We start from the raw sequence: 18,097 nt of genomic DNA, 5'->3' as shown, positions 1-18,097 counted from the left end.
TCTGTTTGCAGTTGAAGGGGAAATGCAGTCATAAACAAAACAGTGTCCAGGTGCGAATGATGGAGCTTTGAAGAGAAATGGGGTAAGCTCCAGCTCCCTGGAGTGTGCCAAGGCACAGTGTAAGCCTCCAGTGTGAAAACATGAGCTGTGAATCTGGAATCATACTGAAGAGCTAACACTCTTATTTAACGGAAGTCATCTTAAAAAAAAAATGTTTTGAGATTCGCTACCCAGCCTCTCTTAGAATTATTCAGATTTTTTTGTAGGAAGTAAATAGAGCAGACAGAACTTTTTGTTTTGTTTTGTTTTTGTTTTCTGGGGGTACCAGAACCTGGCCCAGGTTTTTGGTCCAGTCCTTTTCCTAGTTTGTATAACATGTAACCACAAAGAACTGGTGTCAAGCAAATCTTCTGGAAAACAATGCATGTCTCTTTTCTCCTCATGTTGTGTGGTAGGATATCACGTCTGAAGATTATGATGTCCCAGCGGAAGAGAGAGGCTACCTTTACCAAGACTGGGGAGGAACTGGGTGTAGAAATACAAGTACCACCACTCACGCTCAGAAAGTCTCCCCATTTTATACAATATCAGCCTACCAAGAAAGAGACAGGCACTCTAATTCAAAGCGCTATGGTTTTTAGGGTACACACAAACGAATCTGAGCTAACCTTGACAGTGAGCCCCAAGGGATCTTGTACCAGAAAAACTGACTTGGAAATGACAGGCAAAGACCTCACAACTCACCTTTCTGCATTGTCTTCTCTCCCACCTCCTCTATACTAAGCAAGAGTGAATTCACTGTTTCTACTAGAATTCATTAGGCAATAAGCGTAACTCTGGAATGTTTCGGGCTTCTGGGTATTTAATGAAAGGGTTCGTGCCTGCAGAGATTATATTTAGACCAAGCTTTCAGTCTGAATTGAAGCTATGCTAAAGTAGCATCTCTTTTCTCATTAGCTTAGAGAGGGAGACGAAAATAGAACCTTTTCATTTGTCATTTGCTAATGTGTGCTCACAAGAAAAAAAAGTGAATGAACTCAAATTGTATCTTGAAGTTCCACACATTCATGACAGGATAATCTCCTTTCTTTTCTCTTCAGTGGCCACAGTGGAAAGACGAGGCTGCAGGCTGGCTCATTACTAGTGGCACTGTGTGGCTGGATCCAAAGCACTGCTCCTGACTTTCTGAGTGACAAACTAGTGACACCCGGGAAGTTGGCATAATACAGGTGGTAATTGTTACTGCCATGTGCCTGGAGCTATGCCAAGAGCTTTGTGTGACATGTCTCATTCATTACTGTATTTATGGATGGCCAGAGGATTAAGTAACTTACGGTCATTCAAAATGGAAAGAGAAGATGATGAAATCAGCTTGGATCTCAGGGCTCCAAACGTGCTTGGGAAGGATGGTTCTGAGGCTGGTTTAGTCCTGAAGATCATATTACAGCTTCAGTGCCCATGCTTATTCTTAGAATGAGCAGGTAGCAGGAGCTGAAACCCCCCTCTTGCCTTTTATTACTCTAGAAACCCTTCTCCATTTAAGACCTTTTAGTTTCAATCATTTCTAGTTCCTGTCTTGAGTGCTCTTGGCTTCTGAGCCAGTGTTGTAGAGAACACTTTAACATATCTTTCCTTGAAAATAGGAACCCTGCACAGATCTTTTTACTTCTATTCATTTAAGAAAAAAAAACTTAAGCTTTATTGATTTTTTAAACATTTCAAATGTCTAGACTTACAGCTTTAAGTTATTGTTTGGCATTTTTGTTTGTTTGTTTGTTTTTAGTTCTTTGAGATGAGGATCATGCTAAGTGACTCAAGGTGTCAATCTTTCTGCTTCAGCCTCCTGAGTGTTGATGTTACAGGGGTGTTCCACCCTGTTCAGCTTGCAAGCTGAAAGACAGGACTGACAGAATTTATAATTCCTCAAGTATGTCTGGATATTAGAGCACAGACGCTTAATGAGTTCACAGTATATGCCAGGCCTTATGATAGCTGTTTTACAGATATAACTTTTAAAGGTACATGAATAACTTCTATATTACAAAGGCCAGACCTTAGAGTTATAGGACTCAATGATCTATTCAATATCATGTTTGGTGTTATTTTTGGAGGTGTTGGGATTCAAACATAGAATGAGTCTTGCTTTCCAATAACACCCGCCTAGACACCAAGAGTGAATTTGGTCTCTGGGTGGTTCTGACGACGTGAAGAAAACACTAACACAATTGCTTTACCTAATGAGCTGGTGGTGGGTGGTTTCCTCATTACTAAGTTCTGGAGAACATAAATCATCAGGAAGAACAGGGCAGATGAAACAGTAATTGCATCGGGCGAAGACTCGAATGCATACTTCTCAGACATTACAAATGACCGTCCCTTTTGAGAGAGTGTGTTAGTGAATGTGGCTAAATACCTGGCAGAGAAAGGAAGGGTTTATTTGGACTCACAGCTCAGCATAGTGGAGTCCACTGCAGAGGGAACAGCATGAGAGACCCTGACCATGGTGAAAGGAGGGGCCTACTGCGTGTTATAAGATGGCACTGACCAGAAAGCAGAGAGCTGGAGCTAAGCAGGAGCTACGACTCTCAAAGCTCACCCCCAGTTACCAGCTTTCTCCTTCTCTGCCTCACTCCTATAAAGGCTCCACAGCCTCCCCCCAGAGCAACACTGGCCTCAAACCCAGTGTGGAAAGATGTACATCTATGGAAGAACAGTCCATATTCTTTCTATAGGGGATAATGTTGGGGTCACTTGGTGCTTACTTCTTTCTTTAGGTCATTTTCTTGTGTTTTAAACTTTGAAGTTTAAAATATTTCTCCTCTATTGTCACCATGAGAGAGAACGGTATAATTCATCAATCAATTATGGGAAAGCCACACAGGATGTTTTCTTTCCTGTATTAGGAAGCCTACCTCTCCGGCCTCCAAACACTTAGGAAAAAAAAAAAAAAGCAAGATAGGAATAGAACCTTCAGAAGATACAATGGGAAGGTGACGCTCTGCCACAAGCACTGGAGAAGACCTCAGAGAATTTTGGAACTTAGGCCTGGCCCGTCTAGGGCCATTTGGTGACTCCTCCTATGATACAAATGAACATTTTTCTGATCTCTAACAAATTATCTAACCAAAGCAGTTTCTCCGCCAGAAATTCGGAGTGACCTTGAATATCCCAACATGAATGACACTGTTGCTACAATAGGAACCACAGCACAGAGGGGTCAAGACAAAGTTCTGCAAAAAGATAACTTGCACTCAAACTCCAGCCTCTTTTGTTGTCCTGGAGATCTCTCTGCACCTTTCTTTTCCTCCCTTGTTTTCTGGGAAGAGGAAACACAAAGATTTTCTATGAGCTGTTTCTGGGCCTCACCCTTTAACTTCCAGCCACTAGGAAACCCTGTGGGGAGAGAAGAATGGAAAGAAGGGAAGCAGGATAGAAGTGTTTAGCTGAGTGTCCCTTCCAGTGGATTGCCACAGCCACAAGGCCTTAAATCCTGTCAGGTGGCCTTCTCCAGACTGGATATTCTTTGGGTCCTAGTGACTGGTAGGTAATCTTTCAGGATCTGAATGGATAATGGTGCCACATTATCACTAGCACAGATCTGTCCTAGCACTCAGAGTGTCTCCATACTTTCCCTGTACCCTGCAAAATGGTCTCTTAATTAAACTCAGCACCATTTGTTTAATTTGAATATGCCATCATTTCCTATTTAGGATCCAGACACAGACAACCAACAATTGTGTAACTTTAAGTTGCCTTAATATCTTTGGCCTTGATTTTCTCCTCTGTGAATGGGGTATATTAGTGTCTTCTGTAGAAGATTATCTTGAGAGTAAACAAAGCATTGGATATGACGGCCTTTCCATGCATTGGTAAATGTTATGCTATACAACTAGCAGGAAGATATTCAAACACAACCTTAATGTAACTGTAAGTAACATCTTACAGTTTGGGTTAGGTTTTAAATCACAAATCAATAAAACAAGCTTAAAAAATCCCCTTTTCTTAAAAAAAATACCTCAAGTCACCTATCAGAGAGCATATAGTTGATTTTTTTATTCAGTTCTGAGAATAGTTTTTACATTGATATTGGAAAATACACAAGCTTGAACTAAGAAGATAAATCTCTGTGCAAATGTCAGAGCAGCCTACCACCTGAGGAGCTAGACCAAAGAAACATTCAAAATGTCCTCAGGATCTGTAGGGGTGGCCTTGTGTTCTCAGAATCAAGGCTCCATCCCCTGGAGAATTAGGGGTTGCCATGAGGGCTAAAGGAGACAACAGCTCATCCTTTGGGTTGGGGAGACAGGCTTCACAAGTGAGCTAAATAGTAAATACAATTCAGGTGTGCATCCCTGTGCATGTGTCCACGAGGCCTGTTGATGTATGAGGCTAAGATCCTCCTACATGGCATCCTTTCTAATTCTCACGACAGCCTGAGACGGCCATTGCTACTGCTTTGGTTTGAATCTAAAATTTTCCTTACGGGCTCATGTTTTTCTATACAAGACTGAGGGGCACTCACACAGTAGAGCCTGGCCTATAAAAGTGGATTGCTGAGGTTATAGCTACCCTTGATTCACATATATATTCTAGATTCTATGTATGAAAGAAATCATGCTATATTTGCCTTTCTGAGTCTTATTTTACTTAACCTGATGATATCAAGTTACATCATTTCCTGACAATGATGTGATTTCATTCTTTCTTGTGGCTGAATAAAATTTCACTGTGAACATATGCCACATCTCCTTTATCCGTTCACCTACTGATTGACATCTGTGCTCGTTCCGTATCTTGGCTTTTTCAAGTAATGCACCAATACACAAGTGTCTGTATTATCTCTGTGGTATGTTAAGATTTATTTGCATATGTATGTACGATGTACGTATGTATGTATTCAGGATTGAAAAAGTGGGATCACATGATTGTTCTATTTTTACTTTTTGAGGAACCTCCCATACCAACCTTTATAGTGATTACACTTAATTTGCATTCCCTTTAGTAGTATGTGTTTCTCTCCTCCCACATCTCCAACAGCATTGATTATCATTTGTTTTCTTCATGATAGCCATTCTGACTAGGGTGATGTAGAGTGAATGTGATTTTGAGTGTTCCTATTGGGTGAGCTGTTCAATACCTTTTCACATATTTATTGGCTGTCTATACTTCTTTAGAAAACTATCCTATTCATTTTTCATTTATTCTTTGCATAACTTTTTGGTGTTTGGCTTTCTAGTTCTTTATAGATCCTAGATATTCCCTTGCCAGATGTGTTTGTTGGCAAAGATTTTCTTCCACTCTGTAGGCTTTTCTTCACTTTGTGAAGCTTTTTAATTTTATGCAATCCTATCTGCCAGGTCTTGTTGCTTCCTTCCTGTGATGTTGGGGTCTTTTTCAGAAGCATATGCCGAGATCTTGAAGTGTTTTCCTCCAGAAATTTAACATTTTTCAGGTTCTGCACCAAATTTCTCTGGTCCATTTTGAGTAGATTTGGGTAAGGTAGGAGACAAAGATCTGTATTTACTTCCGTACATGGGAATATTCAGTTTTCACCTGGGGTGGGGGTGGGATACCAAATCAGATCTTCTAGACAAATCTCAAGAAGGCAGCCAGAATATTTCCAGCTTAAACCAATCCAAACCACATTAAATCTCTACCTGAATATCTTATTTCACACCCACTTCTGGCATCATACTCAATGTTTACGGGTCCTTGGGAGTACGGGATGGGGTCAATAGAGAACCAGTTTCTTCTGAGCCAGAATAATCTGTGACATAGTCCACATGATTAATAGACCTAATTCCCCAGACAGCTGAATGCAAATGTCTCTCTAACACAGCAGGCGATGTCAGGGCACCGAGATCCAGCCATTTGCAGCGAAAGTGGCAAGCGGGAGTGACTTATACCTAATCTAATCCTGCATACTTCATGATTCACTCACCGGAATCCTCTAAGGTCCTCACCACAGAAAACATAATTAACACTAATTTTCAATGAGGTTTGTTTTTTTTTTTTTTTTTTTTTTTTTTTAATAGAAACGATTTCATTGCCTTCTTGTCACATCCTCTAACTTGTTTTGTGCTTGGGACATCAGGAGCCTGGTGCTAGCAGAGTGCCAGTGAAGGGTGCAGCTGAGCCCTCTGGGCCTGTGTGGATGAGGAGGGCTTGCCATTGTATGGCAGTTCACTTAGGCTCAGCTTAAACGGGATGCTGGGAACAGAGCGGGTGCTTCTGGGGTTCTTAGTATCCAGCCTGGGAGAGACATCTTGTGGCTTTGTTCTCTGGCTGCTACCTCAGCAGAAAAGCAAGGAAAATCCCTAGTCACAGTCTACAGGGCTTCTGAGAAGGTGATGTCAAGCTCACTGCCAAATTTCAAAACACCACTTTTACACACATGCAATATTCTTTTAAATGAAAGTTAAATCCCAGGTATGAAGAGACAAGCCAATATTTTTATTCTTTAAAGAAAGTACAACTTAAGATTAGTTCCGATTCATCAGAAAAGTTTTAAATTTTTATTTATATGTTACGTGTCTGTGCTGGGAGTATGCAGGCCAGAAAAGGGTGTCAGATCACCTGAAAAGGGAGTTCCAGACTGCTATGAGCTGCTGTGTGGGTGCTGGGAATCTAACCAAGGCCCTCTGCAAGAGCCATCTCTTCAAATCCGAGTCAGATTCTTTATATTCTTGGGCTGAACAGAACACAGATCTGGTCAGTGTGATTGGCAGGCAAAACAAAGAAACAAACAAAAACAGGAAAAGAGAGCTAGGCCCACCCCATGTTCTTTTTCTCCTTATTTTTTTTTCATCTGCCTAGTCTTTCTTGAATTATTTGTCCAAGAAACAGTCTTCTAAAGGGTCTTTAAAATTAACTGAACCTTCTTTTGGTTTCTGAGGCAAGGGCTGTAGCCCACAATGGCCTTGAACTCGAGGACTGGGATTGCAGGCACACACCACTACACTTGTTTTAGCAGAACACTGTTTGAACGTCTTTCATTTAGTTACTCATTGAGAAAGAAGGTGATAATCTCCAATTTGCCTTCCATGCAAGGAAGGGGAAGATGTGGATGAGAGGAACGCCTCCAGGATAGGATTCTGGAGGGGATCACAAGGAGAAAAGATACTAGGAGGTTGGAGCTCTCCTCAGAGGAGGTTGGCAGGCCCCGAGTGACAGGCTCACACCTTTTGACATTTTTGTTTACACTTTGCAAACCTCTCAGAAGAGTCTGTTTAATTCTCATCATTGCCCTGCAAAGGCAGTTGTTTCGAGTCCCATTGTCCAGCAGAGGAAAGGAAGGCTTTGCCTCCTATGTGGCCACAGGGTCAGCAGGTGGCGGAGCTGTAGGTGTCTGCCGTGTCCTAGCCGCTGAGATAATAAAAGCTGCGTAGAACTTGTCATTATTATGCAAAGCTGGGCAGGAGGCTTGGACTCTCGCTTGCAGGAGCCCATCTGTCTCTGCACGCCGCCCCCTAGACTCAGAGGCCTGCTGAGAACTGAGTCTGGTGGGTGGAGACGCGTCCTCAGCCCTTGGCCCTGACAGTTTCTCTGCTCCCTCCTAGCCTGCACCCTCCAGGCAGACCTCTTTCGGCTTCGAAAGCACCCTCCTCCCTGAAATTATGGCCTCCCTCAGACCCTGCCTGCCCTCGGGGGAAGCACATTAATATTAATCTAGATGAATAATTGAATACCTGGGATTTATTCGGGCCTCAGCGAAGGAGGACCTGCAGCTGGGTTCCTTCCGGCCACCTGAGCGTTCCTAAGGCTCAGATTCCGTGGGACTCCCCATCCCAGAAGTGGTAGGATGATGGTGGGTGTGCCCGCCTGTGCGATGTGAGCCGGAGCAGGTGTCCAGGGAGTGATGGGGAGCGCCAAGGTTTCTCCAAGGATTGGGGACGGAGGGGCATTCCGGGTCTCAGCGCTTGGCCGGGCACAGTGTGACCCGGGGCCAGTCGGACTCGAGAGGAAACAATAGCGACTCCTTAGATCCTGGGATCCTGCCACCGGCTGTCCAAAGCGTTCCCGGACTACCGGGACTTTTTTTTTTTTTTTTTTTTTTTTTTGGCTAATTTATGGCTGGAGACTGGTGGGGGAGGGACGACAGAAGAGGGACAGCGTCTGAAGATGGGGGCGGGGGGTAGGGGCGACGGTTAAAGAAGTCGCCCCAGGCTGCGGCGCGGGTGATGTCAGCCCTGGACAAAAATAGAGAGGGATCGCCTGCAAATCCCCAGCTCCGGCGGGGCTAAACCTTGCAATCCCTCTCGGGCCGGCGCCGAGCCAGGGCGCAGGGGCCTCCACCGCCTCCCCGGGCGCGCACACACCAGCACACGCGCACGCACGCAGACACTCCTCCGCACCCGCACTCCCGGTTTTCCCCGGTGCCCCTCGGTGCCCACCACTCACCGCACCCGTCTGCCCCGCGGCGAAGCGCGCGCGCGCGCGCACACACACACACACACACACACACACACACACACAAACATACACACATACACATACTCGCGTGGCGGCTGGGACGCGGGGAGCGGCCGGCGCGACCTCGGAGGAGCCGGTGCCGGATCCCCGCAGCGCCCCTCGGAGCGCTGGCCGCGAGCCGCGCTCGGGAACGCGGGCCGCGCGCGGCGGAAAGCTGGGACGTGGATTAGCGCCGGCAGCAGCCTCCCGCGCGCGCCGAGGCGCTAAAGGGCTTACTCGGGAGGGGGGTGCGAGGGCGGGGAGAGGCTGCCCGTTAAATACCGCTCCCCGCCGCACTCCGGGCTCACCCAGCTCGCCGCCACCGTCGCCAGACCGTGCCCGGGAGGAGGGGGCGTTCCCCACGCCATGGCATCAACGGAAGGGTGAGAGGGTTGTTTTTTTTTTTTTTTTTTTCTTCTGGGTACCAGCCGGGAAGCGGGAGCCGCGCGCCGGGTGGTGCTGCCCCTATCCCAGATGGAGACAGAGAAAAGTGACTCCTGACCTCGGAAACCCTTGCCAGAGCTACCGCTAGGCTGGAGGTGGTGAGGAAGGAGGCTGATTTCTTTGGTGGGCTAGTTGTCCTTTGAGGATGCAGGAGGTAGAGGATTGGTTCTAGTGAAAGGGACGAAGTGCCATGGCGGTGTGAAAAAGTGTGAAGAGAAGCCCTTTGGGGATTACTTCAGAGACTTAAAGAAAATAAAGGATTGTCCATGGTGCTAGCAGGACACATTGCTTGGGCTGCGAGGTGGGGACCGGTTGGAATGAATGAACCAAAGACCAGGGCCGGGGCGGGGCGAGGAGCAGCGCGGGAAGCCTTAGCTTTGGGCGCAGGTCAGGGGCCAAGGGCTAAGGTGAGGCTGCAGCCTAGGAGCTCTTTGCCCTTGGATGTTGGAATCTCCCTAGCCAGCTGCAAGAAAGGGTGGAGGTGGATTTGGGTGCTTCCCGAGAAGACGGGAGAAAACCTGTAGCTTGGAGCAGGGCAAGAGTTTCCAGACTGTATTGGGACTAGCAGTGGCTTCTTCATTTTGCCTGTGGCCTTGGAGTTGCCTCTTGCCTCTTGAGGCTTCAGTTGGCATAGTGATCGCTTCTGTGACATAGAAGCACAACTGTATTTAGCAAGAGGAACAAGGGGGATGTAAGGGCAACTGGGCCCCTCGAATACTCAGTGCAAGGCATCCTGGTCTTGCCTTCCCCCCTCCCCCAATAAAAAGCTTCTCAGGCTTTCCAGAGCCTAGGAAGGAATAAAAAAATGTTTGGGGACCCCAGCTTTTGGGTTATTTCACAAAATGCCTCTAGCTGCTTGCGAGAGATCATTGGTACTACATGTGACATCCAAAGCAAGTGTCAGGGGCTTCTTGGGACTCTACACTTGAGTTCTTGCTTCTGTAATTTTCTGGAGCATTTTTAATCGAAATCAAACTCCACATCTAAGCAGGAGCTTTTGATGAGGTGGTGGACAGGTGGATTTCTAATCAGGAGTCTTTACTCCTGCTTAGATGACTCCTGCTTAGATGGTGTTCAAAACGAGACTTCTAGATTCCAACCCGAGACAAGCAAAAATACTTCTAAGCCTGTCTATCTGCAACCAAAAGAACCCATCCATTTCTCTCACCCCCTGAGTCCTTCCAAAGGTGCCTGGCATCTTGTCTAGCATGAAATTTCTTCACATTGCCTTATTTACCAGTGTGGGCCTTTGAAATAATTACCTCTCTGAAAAGATGCTCTAGAGTTGTACAAGGAAGGTGGTATCTTGTGCTCAAACCTCTAGAATTAGATATTAAGGATCCACATGGTTTAACACCGGCACTCCTCTGTGTCTGATTTAAAGTGCTTTCATTTTAGAATAGGTATAAAAGTATTTCTGGCTATGTCCAGAACCCTTCCTTCCAGAATGACTTCAGCCTTCCAAGTCTCAGCTGGAAAACATCTTTGAAAAAATATTATCTTCCAAATGTTGCATTCAACTCAGTCTCTATCCTGATAGCCAAAGGGGAAAAGGGAGAGGCAACAAGAAAACTCCCCAGACTCAGTGTGCTGCTGCTTTGCCCTCATCCTAAGCGAGACCTGCCAAATGGTTTGACATTCCAAGTAAAACAAATGTGGTTTTCAAGATGAAACCATTTCTAGCCCAGTTAGTGGCATCTTAGTCCACAGTGCAAGGTTAGGAAATGGTTGTCAAAGGAGCTTGTATTTAAGAGATGAAAGAACTGAAAAAAAAAATCTGAAAACTGGGAAACAAATGTAGAAAAATATGTCATTATTTAAGAGCAGTAATTGGTCAGCTGGAAACATTCTCAAAACCTTTCTCTTCTCCCAGAAGCCTTTGCAGAGTCTCTGCTGGGCAGAATGCACCTGCTAGGCACTCTGGTGGAGATAAAGAGACACAAATAGCTTTGGAGAATGGCTTTCTGAAGGCTGTCTCAGCGAAAGACTATTATCAATAAATTGTTCTCCTAGGTTGGTGAGATCTGTTTGCCCCTTCTGATATCTTTGGGTAATGCAACTTGTAAAGGAAATTCAGGAAGCGGCCCTAGGCTGGTCTCTTTTGTTAGCCTTTGTCTTCTAACAATATTAAAGCGTTTTTTGTTTTGTTTTGTTTTTTTTTCTGAAATATACACTACTTAGAAGGATGCCAAAATAGCAATGTAATTACATGCTTTCAATTTATACATGTTCAGCTCAACTCTGCTCCAGAATGCTGGGGGAATGGGGTGGTATATTAAGCCAATCGATCTGGTGAATGTTTATTTGGTGTTCAAGTTGCCATCAACAGAATATGCTAATTACTACTTTTTATAGAATGATTAGAGGCAACAGATATATTTGCTCAGCGCTCTTTTCAAAGCTCATTTGTATTTCTTTACATTCACTTCTTTCAACAGCTCTGTGAAGTAGGCAATCCAGTGAAAATAGACTTTGAAAGCTCAAAAGTGTGTACAATAAAATGCCATCTTTCCAGGAAGGTTCTGAGATTTGGCAGAGCTTTGTGGTATCGTGTGGAAATGTCAGTTGTCAGTTATGACTGCGTGAGGCATGGCTGGGGCCTATTGTCAGCTTTCTCTCAAGTTTTAGTATACATCTCCAGCAAGTTGCCTTTTAGAATATTTCTGTAGCTTCTGTGTTTGATCTTTGCTGTTTTACAGAGCATATCCACTACTGTTCTGTTATCTAAAGTTTCTGGTTGTGTTACACTGAGAAGATGATTGTAGCTTTTGTAAAACTCAGCCATGGCTCTTATGATATCCAGGTTCTGAAAAGTGTTTTCCTATAAGAGCAAGGTTCAGTTTGACAGTTGAATATCGTTTGTTGTTTTTGTTGTTCCTGAGTTCTAGGCATGGCTGGAATTACTCAGATGGCTTTTAGGTTCCTGACCCAAATTGGAAAGAGATTATAAGTCGCTGGTGACAGGCAGGCTAGTGTCTGTTATTGACTGGGTCAAAGTGGAGTGGCCAGATGCTGAAGAGACAACCATTTTAGAAATATGTTTCTAGGGGCTAGGGATGGCCAGGTCTCCGCATACATCAGAGACTCCTGGCAATCTGTCTTCTGATCAGTTCCCAGGAGCCAAGGGGTCAGGGCTGCGCCAATCAGGAAGGCTTGGATTTCAGTCTGACTTAGAGAGCAAGTGAAACAGAAAACTGCTGACAGAAAAAAAAAAAAAGCCCTGCCAAGGGAGACCCCTGAATTTACGATTCCCAGTGCGTGATGCTAAACATAGCATTTGCCTTGTCTACTGCACCACCCCCCTCGGAGAATGAAATTGAAGGGAGCAGGCATTATGAGCTTGAGAGTGGGCTTATTATGGGGTGATTGGGGAGTAGGGGAGATAGGATCTAGAGGGGCTTGTATATTGCATGCCTCAGGCTCCATTGGAATTCATTTCTCGTTTTCGAGACTATAGAAATTGTCTTTCTTGGGTAAACTGGATATGAGTGGAGCTGTGATAAAGCCATTCTGTGTTTACTAAAGGCAATCTCTTGTGAGCAGTCAAAAGCCTAATTCTCCAGAAATCATTTCTAAATCCAAATGAGAGCAAAGCAGAAATGGCAGCTTATTACAAAGCAAATGGCAGGTCTGAGCACTTTGTTTTCCTTCCCGCTGTATGAAGAGGCAGCATCCTCTCCTTTGGCTTCTGCACTCACTGATGTGTCAGGCCTGGCGAGTCCCATCAGAAATGAGACTGTGGCCACACAAACAAGCAACGCTCAAGCAGTGCCCTGGGTCACTGTGCCATGGGTCATTCCTGGCTTCTTCACCCTTTGGAGCCCGACACAGGTTAATTCATTGACAATTCCCGGGGTACCTTCCACGTGGCTGTATCAGCTGTAAAGGTGTCTCAGTTTCCTCCCTTTAAAGGCAAGCCAAATTGTTTTGTAGAGTTGTTTCCCTCACTGAATTGCCTTGCCCCTTTGAATGAATTGAATCGCCATTCGGTCGCCTGCAACCATTGCTTTAATCTAATGAAACATAGATAACTTAAAAATCCTCTAGCGTGAGTAGGCGGGAGAGCCGGTCCTCAGGATTAAAACGTCTTAGTTAGGTTTGTATTTCAAGAACTTGTTCTCACAGTCTTGAACAATACACCCGACAAACGTCAGGCAGTGCCTGCTTGCTTATAGTTGTCTCTTCCCTGCCCTTAACAGCTTGGTGGAGGTGGGAGGGGGGGTGGGCAGGAGGCATGCTTCGTAGAAAGGGTTTGGAATCCAGATTACAGCAAATCTCTTTATTCACCAGGGTTGTGGGATTGCTCTCCCCTCCCTCTGCCTGCCCTTCACCCTACAGCGTTCCAAGCGCCAAGTCCTTAGAATGAATTAATTAGGGGGAGTGTTTAAAAATATCTCATGGCTCTGTCTCCACGTGCTCTGTTATTGATTGGAGGCAGATGGGCTGCATATTTGTCAGGATAAGAGAAAACGACCGATATCTCACTGTGAACCTGCCTGGTTATGACACCAGAGAAGTCAGACAATGGGCCCCCGCTGTATTGACAGTGAGTAAAAGGTAGAATACTAACCTTTTAAAGGGTGTGCCTTTTTGTCATAACGTTTCCTCGCAGTTTTCAAGATTGTTTCTCGGTGGCATTGATATTTTCTTATTCTTTTCTTCTATTTGTTTACTTAATGTCTCAGACAAGCAGATGTGGCCACTGTTGGCTGAACCGTCAGCTGGAGTCCTTGGTGATGTCGCCAGCTGCCTTTGGATTATAGACTCACTGAGCAAGGACTGGCCTTTGAAAAGAGAAGGAAGGGAATGAACTCCACTTGGGCAGCTGGACTTGATCTGTGTCAACCCCCGTCCCCTCTAGGATGGATGATGGCAAAGTCCTTGCATGGAGTACTCGGGGACAAAGATGTAGATATTGTCCCTAGGCGTCACGTATATTAAAGGATTCATTTAAATGGCCAGTGCAGGGACTTTCTTTTGTTTCATTGATCAGGACGACCATCTGTCATGTGCTATTCCTAATCAGCACGGGACTGTGCTCCCCCTCTTGGTCTGCAGCCTCTGCTTTCTCTCAGGGTCATAGAACTGGAGACAGAGTCAGCACCTCTATCCACCTTAGCTTTGTTTTTGTTTATTTTTTTTGTTTATTTATTTATTTATTTATTTATTTATTTATTTATTTATTTTTTTGTAGCCTTGAAAGTGAGGTGCTGGACACTACAGGCCATGTGTATTCTTATTTTGGCTCTCAGAGGATTTTGAAAATGTTCAAATTATTTGCCTACTTGGAAAACAATTCCCAATGTTGAATTCTTCTTTTTTGTTCTATTGTATGTGTTGGAGTGTTTTGTCTGCAGGTGTGACTGTGTGCCAGAAGAGGGTCTCAGAACCCCTGGAACTGTAGTTAAAGGTGGTGGGGAGTTGCCATGTGGGTGCTTGGACTCGAACCTGTGTCCTCTGGAAGAGCAGCCAGCTCTCTTAACCGTTGAGCCATCACTCCAGTCTCAAATTCCTGACTTTAGCTTCTCTGGAAAATTGGGGATCTGGTGACAAGGAACTCACTTTTATATCTTAATACATTTATGATGTGATTACAAGCCAGTGTCTGTGTGTGTATGTGTGTGTGTGAATGTGAGGGTGTGTTTATGTGTGTGTATTCGTGTATAGGTATGTATTCATGCATGTAGGTGTGTTCATGTGGTACTTCAGATTTCACCTGATAGGCAAGCATTCTACTTTTGAACAATTATCCATTCTCTCATTTCACACCCGCACCCCACCCTCCATGGTTAAGACAAGGTTTCAGTAAGTTGTTCAGGCTGGCTTTGAACTCACTCACAGACCAGGCAGACATAGGTCTTGCTCTCCCTCTTGCCTTAGCCCCTGTAGAACCTGGGATTACAGCTTGTTCCACTCATCAGGCCCAACAGCTTTAGCAATTTTTAAAGCACTTTGCATGTGCAAATTTACCTAATTCTTACAATATATGATGTATTATTATTATTATTTGTCTTGTTTTTCCAGATATAGCAACTGTGGCATAAAATAATTTAGCAATTATTTCTTAGAGGTCCTGGGGTCATGGAGCCATGCCTTTCAATAGTAGGCCACACTCCTTTCTCTCTGTGGCAGTGGTTAGCCAGAGGTGAGGACTGTCAGAAACCCTGTGACAGAGCATGTGTCACCCAGGTTGGGTACAGTCTTTGGGAAGCCATGTCACTCATGTTCCATGAGCAACTGCTTGCTGCGTGAGTGCAAGCTTATTTGTTCTTATTTTATGTGTGCAAATGCCTGCGTGTGTGTGTGTGTGTGTGTGTGTGTGTGTGTGTGTGTGGTGTGTGTGTGTGTGTGTCACACGTGTGCTTGGTGCCCACAGAAGTCAGAATAGGTCACTGGACCTCCTGGAACTGGAAATAGAGATGCTGTCAACGGCCGTGTAGGTGCTGGGAAGAGAACCCAGGTTCACTGCAAGAACAGAAACCTCTAAGCTAGTGGTTCTTAACATGTGTGTCACGACCCATTTGACAAACCTCTGTCTCCAAAAATATTTACAGTACGATTCAAAACAGTAGCAAAATTACAGCTATGAAGTAGCAACAAAGATAATTTTATGGTTAAGGGTCACCATAACATAAAGGAAATGGCATTAGAAAGGCTGAGAACACTGAGCCATCTCCTCAGCTCCCAACATTTTTTTCTTTTTAACTGGTGACCACTTCTTCCCCTAACCACTTCTTGTCGGTCCTTTAACTTTGCCCTGAGTTGCACTTAATAGGGTTCCTCCATAATTATTGATTTCTACAAAGCTAATGACTTTGTCTCATCTCTACACAGTGCCTTGAAACAGCCTTGGTATGATCACGTGGGCCAGTTGCTGGGCTGTGCCTCGATGCTTCTTTGTGGCAAATGTAGCTGAGCCTTTAGCAGCCATCAAATGTGGTTACTCAGGGCGATGATTTAACTGACTCAGTCTCTTGGTGTTGTTTATTTTGCCATAGTGCAGTGATGCCCTCAGGACGCCTTCTGAATTGGCAAAGAACTCAGAAGTTGGATCTGTTGTATTTGTGTGTGTTTGGGTGTCTGCCACATGTGTGCCCATGCTGGGGGAAACCAGAAGAGGGCATTGGATTTCCTGGGGATAGAGTTAAAAGCTGTTATGAGCTGCCCAGCATGGGTACTAGGATCTGAACTCTGGTCTTCTGAAAGAGCAGCAAGTGATCTTACCCACTCTGCCATCTCTCTAGCCCCCTGCTCCCCATCCCCCTTTAAGCCCACAGGGGGCAGTAAGAAACGGTAACTGTCCCTGGAAATGACTCCCTTTGGAAGCCCTATTATCCTTAGGAACTCTCAGGTCCCACAGCACAGCACAGCACACACACATAGCACAGCAAAGCATGGCACAACGCAACACCCCATTCCCTTTTGGTTACATAGAGTTTCTCCACCACACACACACAGTCTGATAGTAATGAGATAATTATCATATATTGAAGTACTGAAAGATGTCAACTTCACGTGACTGCATGTCTGTGACTTAATTTAATCTTTGAAAAAGCTCATAATATTATGCTCATTTTATAGAGAGGGAGACACTAAAACTTAGAAGTTTTGATTAAATGCTTGTTACTGGGTTCCTAGCCCTGCCCTCCTGCTCCAACCCTTTGTCATCTAATTGTAGCATTTTCTACGTCTTACAGTTATCCCACATTTCCTTCAGGTTTAATAAACCTTCCTTCCTTTTTAAAAAATTTCTGTGAGTGTGTGCCCTTTGTGTCCCCGGTCATTTCGATAAGAGAGAGCGAGTGCCCCTGGAGAAACAAGATTATGACAAATGTCACAGGGTATGCACAAGAAGGAAAGAAATTAGCTTATCTCTGAGTGAGGATGCTCCAGAGAAAATGACAGTGTAAAACAACGCAAGAGGAAGCTTAGGTAATGGCGAGCTATTGTCATATTCCAGTTTGTAGCCATCAAACCAGAGGAATTTCAAACAGGGGTAGCAGTGCTGAGGGGAGATAAGGAAAAATGACACAGGGAGGAAGGAAAGCAGCGCCTATTAAGTGCCAGGGGAAGTCGCCCTTCCAAACCTTAGCGATCCGTTTGTTTGCTTGTTTTTATCTCAGTCTTTACTTTTAACGACCAGTTGGGATTTGATGGTCAGATTATATAGAAAAATGGGTGGACGCCATTCTGAGCAAAGTGCTTGCTTAGGGCTGAAATGGATGGGCATCAGCTGACAGTGTACATTTCTGACGTTCCGTTCCGTAGGGACGGGTGACATTGGAGATGGCTTCAGGCTCTTGTTGTTTGTATTTATATGCACCGTGTTGCCTAGAAAACAAATGTCAAGAATTAAAGCTGGACTAACTTATAAGAGTGTTTTTGAGGGTGATGGAATTATAGACCGAAACTGATTCCCAGTGTTCTCTTGGAGTTCAAAGTCGTCCATTAGCCAACATTTTATAAACCATCGTGGAGTCATAAAATTGAGCTAACTGCCGATTTTAAGATCATGACCATAAGCATTTCGGACGAGATCAGGCGTGTTCAAGGTGGTATGGCCATAGGTCATTGCTGGAGTTCATCTGAGCTAAACATTTAGGTTTTGATTTTTTCCCCCACATGTTGGGTTCAGAACATCGGTGCTGGTGGGCATGGGCAGCAGAGTCTGAGCTGGAGGCTGACATGCAGGTGTCTTATCGGAAGTCTATGGGGTTGGAGTTAAGGAAACAGTGATGGGCACATGGAGCTGGATGCTCAGTCAAGGCCTCAGCCCACCTCAGGATGATCTGGAGTGAGGAAGACACTTCCGAGTGCTCTCTGATTGGGGAAACATACATGTTTTCTTCTCCTGTTAACCAGACACTCAGTGGAGCTGTGCTACAAGGTTTTGGAAAGAGCCATAGCCAAGAGCTGTCAGTTTAACCCTTCTAACAGCATTTTGATAGTGAACTACAGTCGCCACTTCTCCCCTCATGTAAATGTGGCTGAGAAACAGCAACACAAACATCGAAGCTGCCTTCAGCCTGAGTACTGAAGTAGACGACAGACCGCCCAGTGCTGGCATCTACAGCAAAAGGATATGCTATGCCAGTTAGCGAATACAGAACTTCTAAAATTTCAGGTAGGCAGGATGAACCGAGGAAGTTCAAAGGTGTGTGTGTGTGTGTGTGTGTGTGTGTGTGTGTGTGTGTGTGTGTGT

The 18,097-nt window shown here is 44.9% G+C and overlaps 1 protein-coding gene across 1 annotated transcript in view; it reads left to right on the top strand.

The window, feature by feature from the left end:
• Positions 1 to 8,693: 8,693 nt before the first annotated feature.
• Slc1a2 (solute carrier family 1 member 2) overlaps positions 8,694 to 18,097 on the top strand; it is a 128,876-nt gene continuing 119,472 nt past the window's right edge. Inside the window, exon 1 of the mRNA XM_055599761.1 lies at positions 8,694 to 8,834. Within this exon, the coding sequence (XP_055455736.1) occupies positions 8,818 to 8,834 (17 nt within the window). The 5' untranslated portion in view covers positions 8,694 to 8,817. The remainder of the gene's footprint in view (positions 8,835 to 18,097) is intronic.

This window comes from Psammomys obesus, unplaced genomic scaffold (genome assembly GCF_907164565.1).
Source record: "Psammomys obesus unplaced genomic scaffold, mPsaObe1.curated_primary_1811, whole genome shotgun sequence".
NCBI classification, from domain to species: Eukaryota; Metazoa; Chordata; class Mammalia; order Rodentia; family Muridae; genus Psammomys; species Psammomys obesus.
This window is presented reverse-complemented; position numbering and strand designations above follow the sequence as displayed.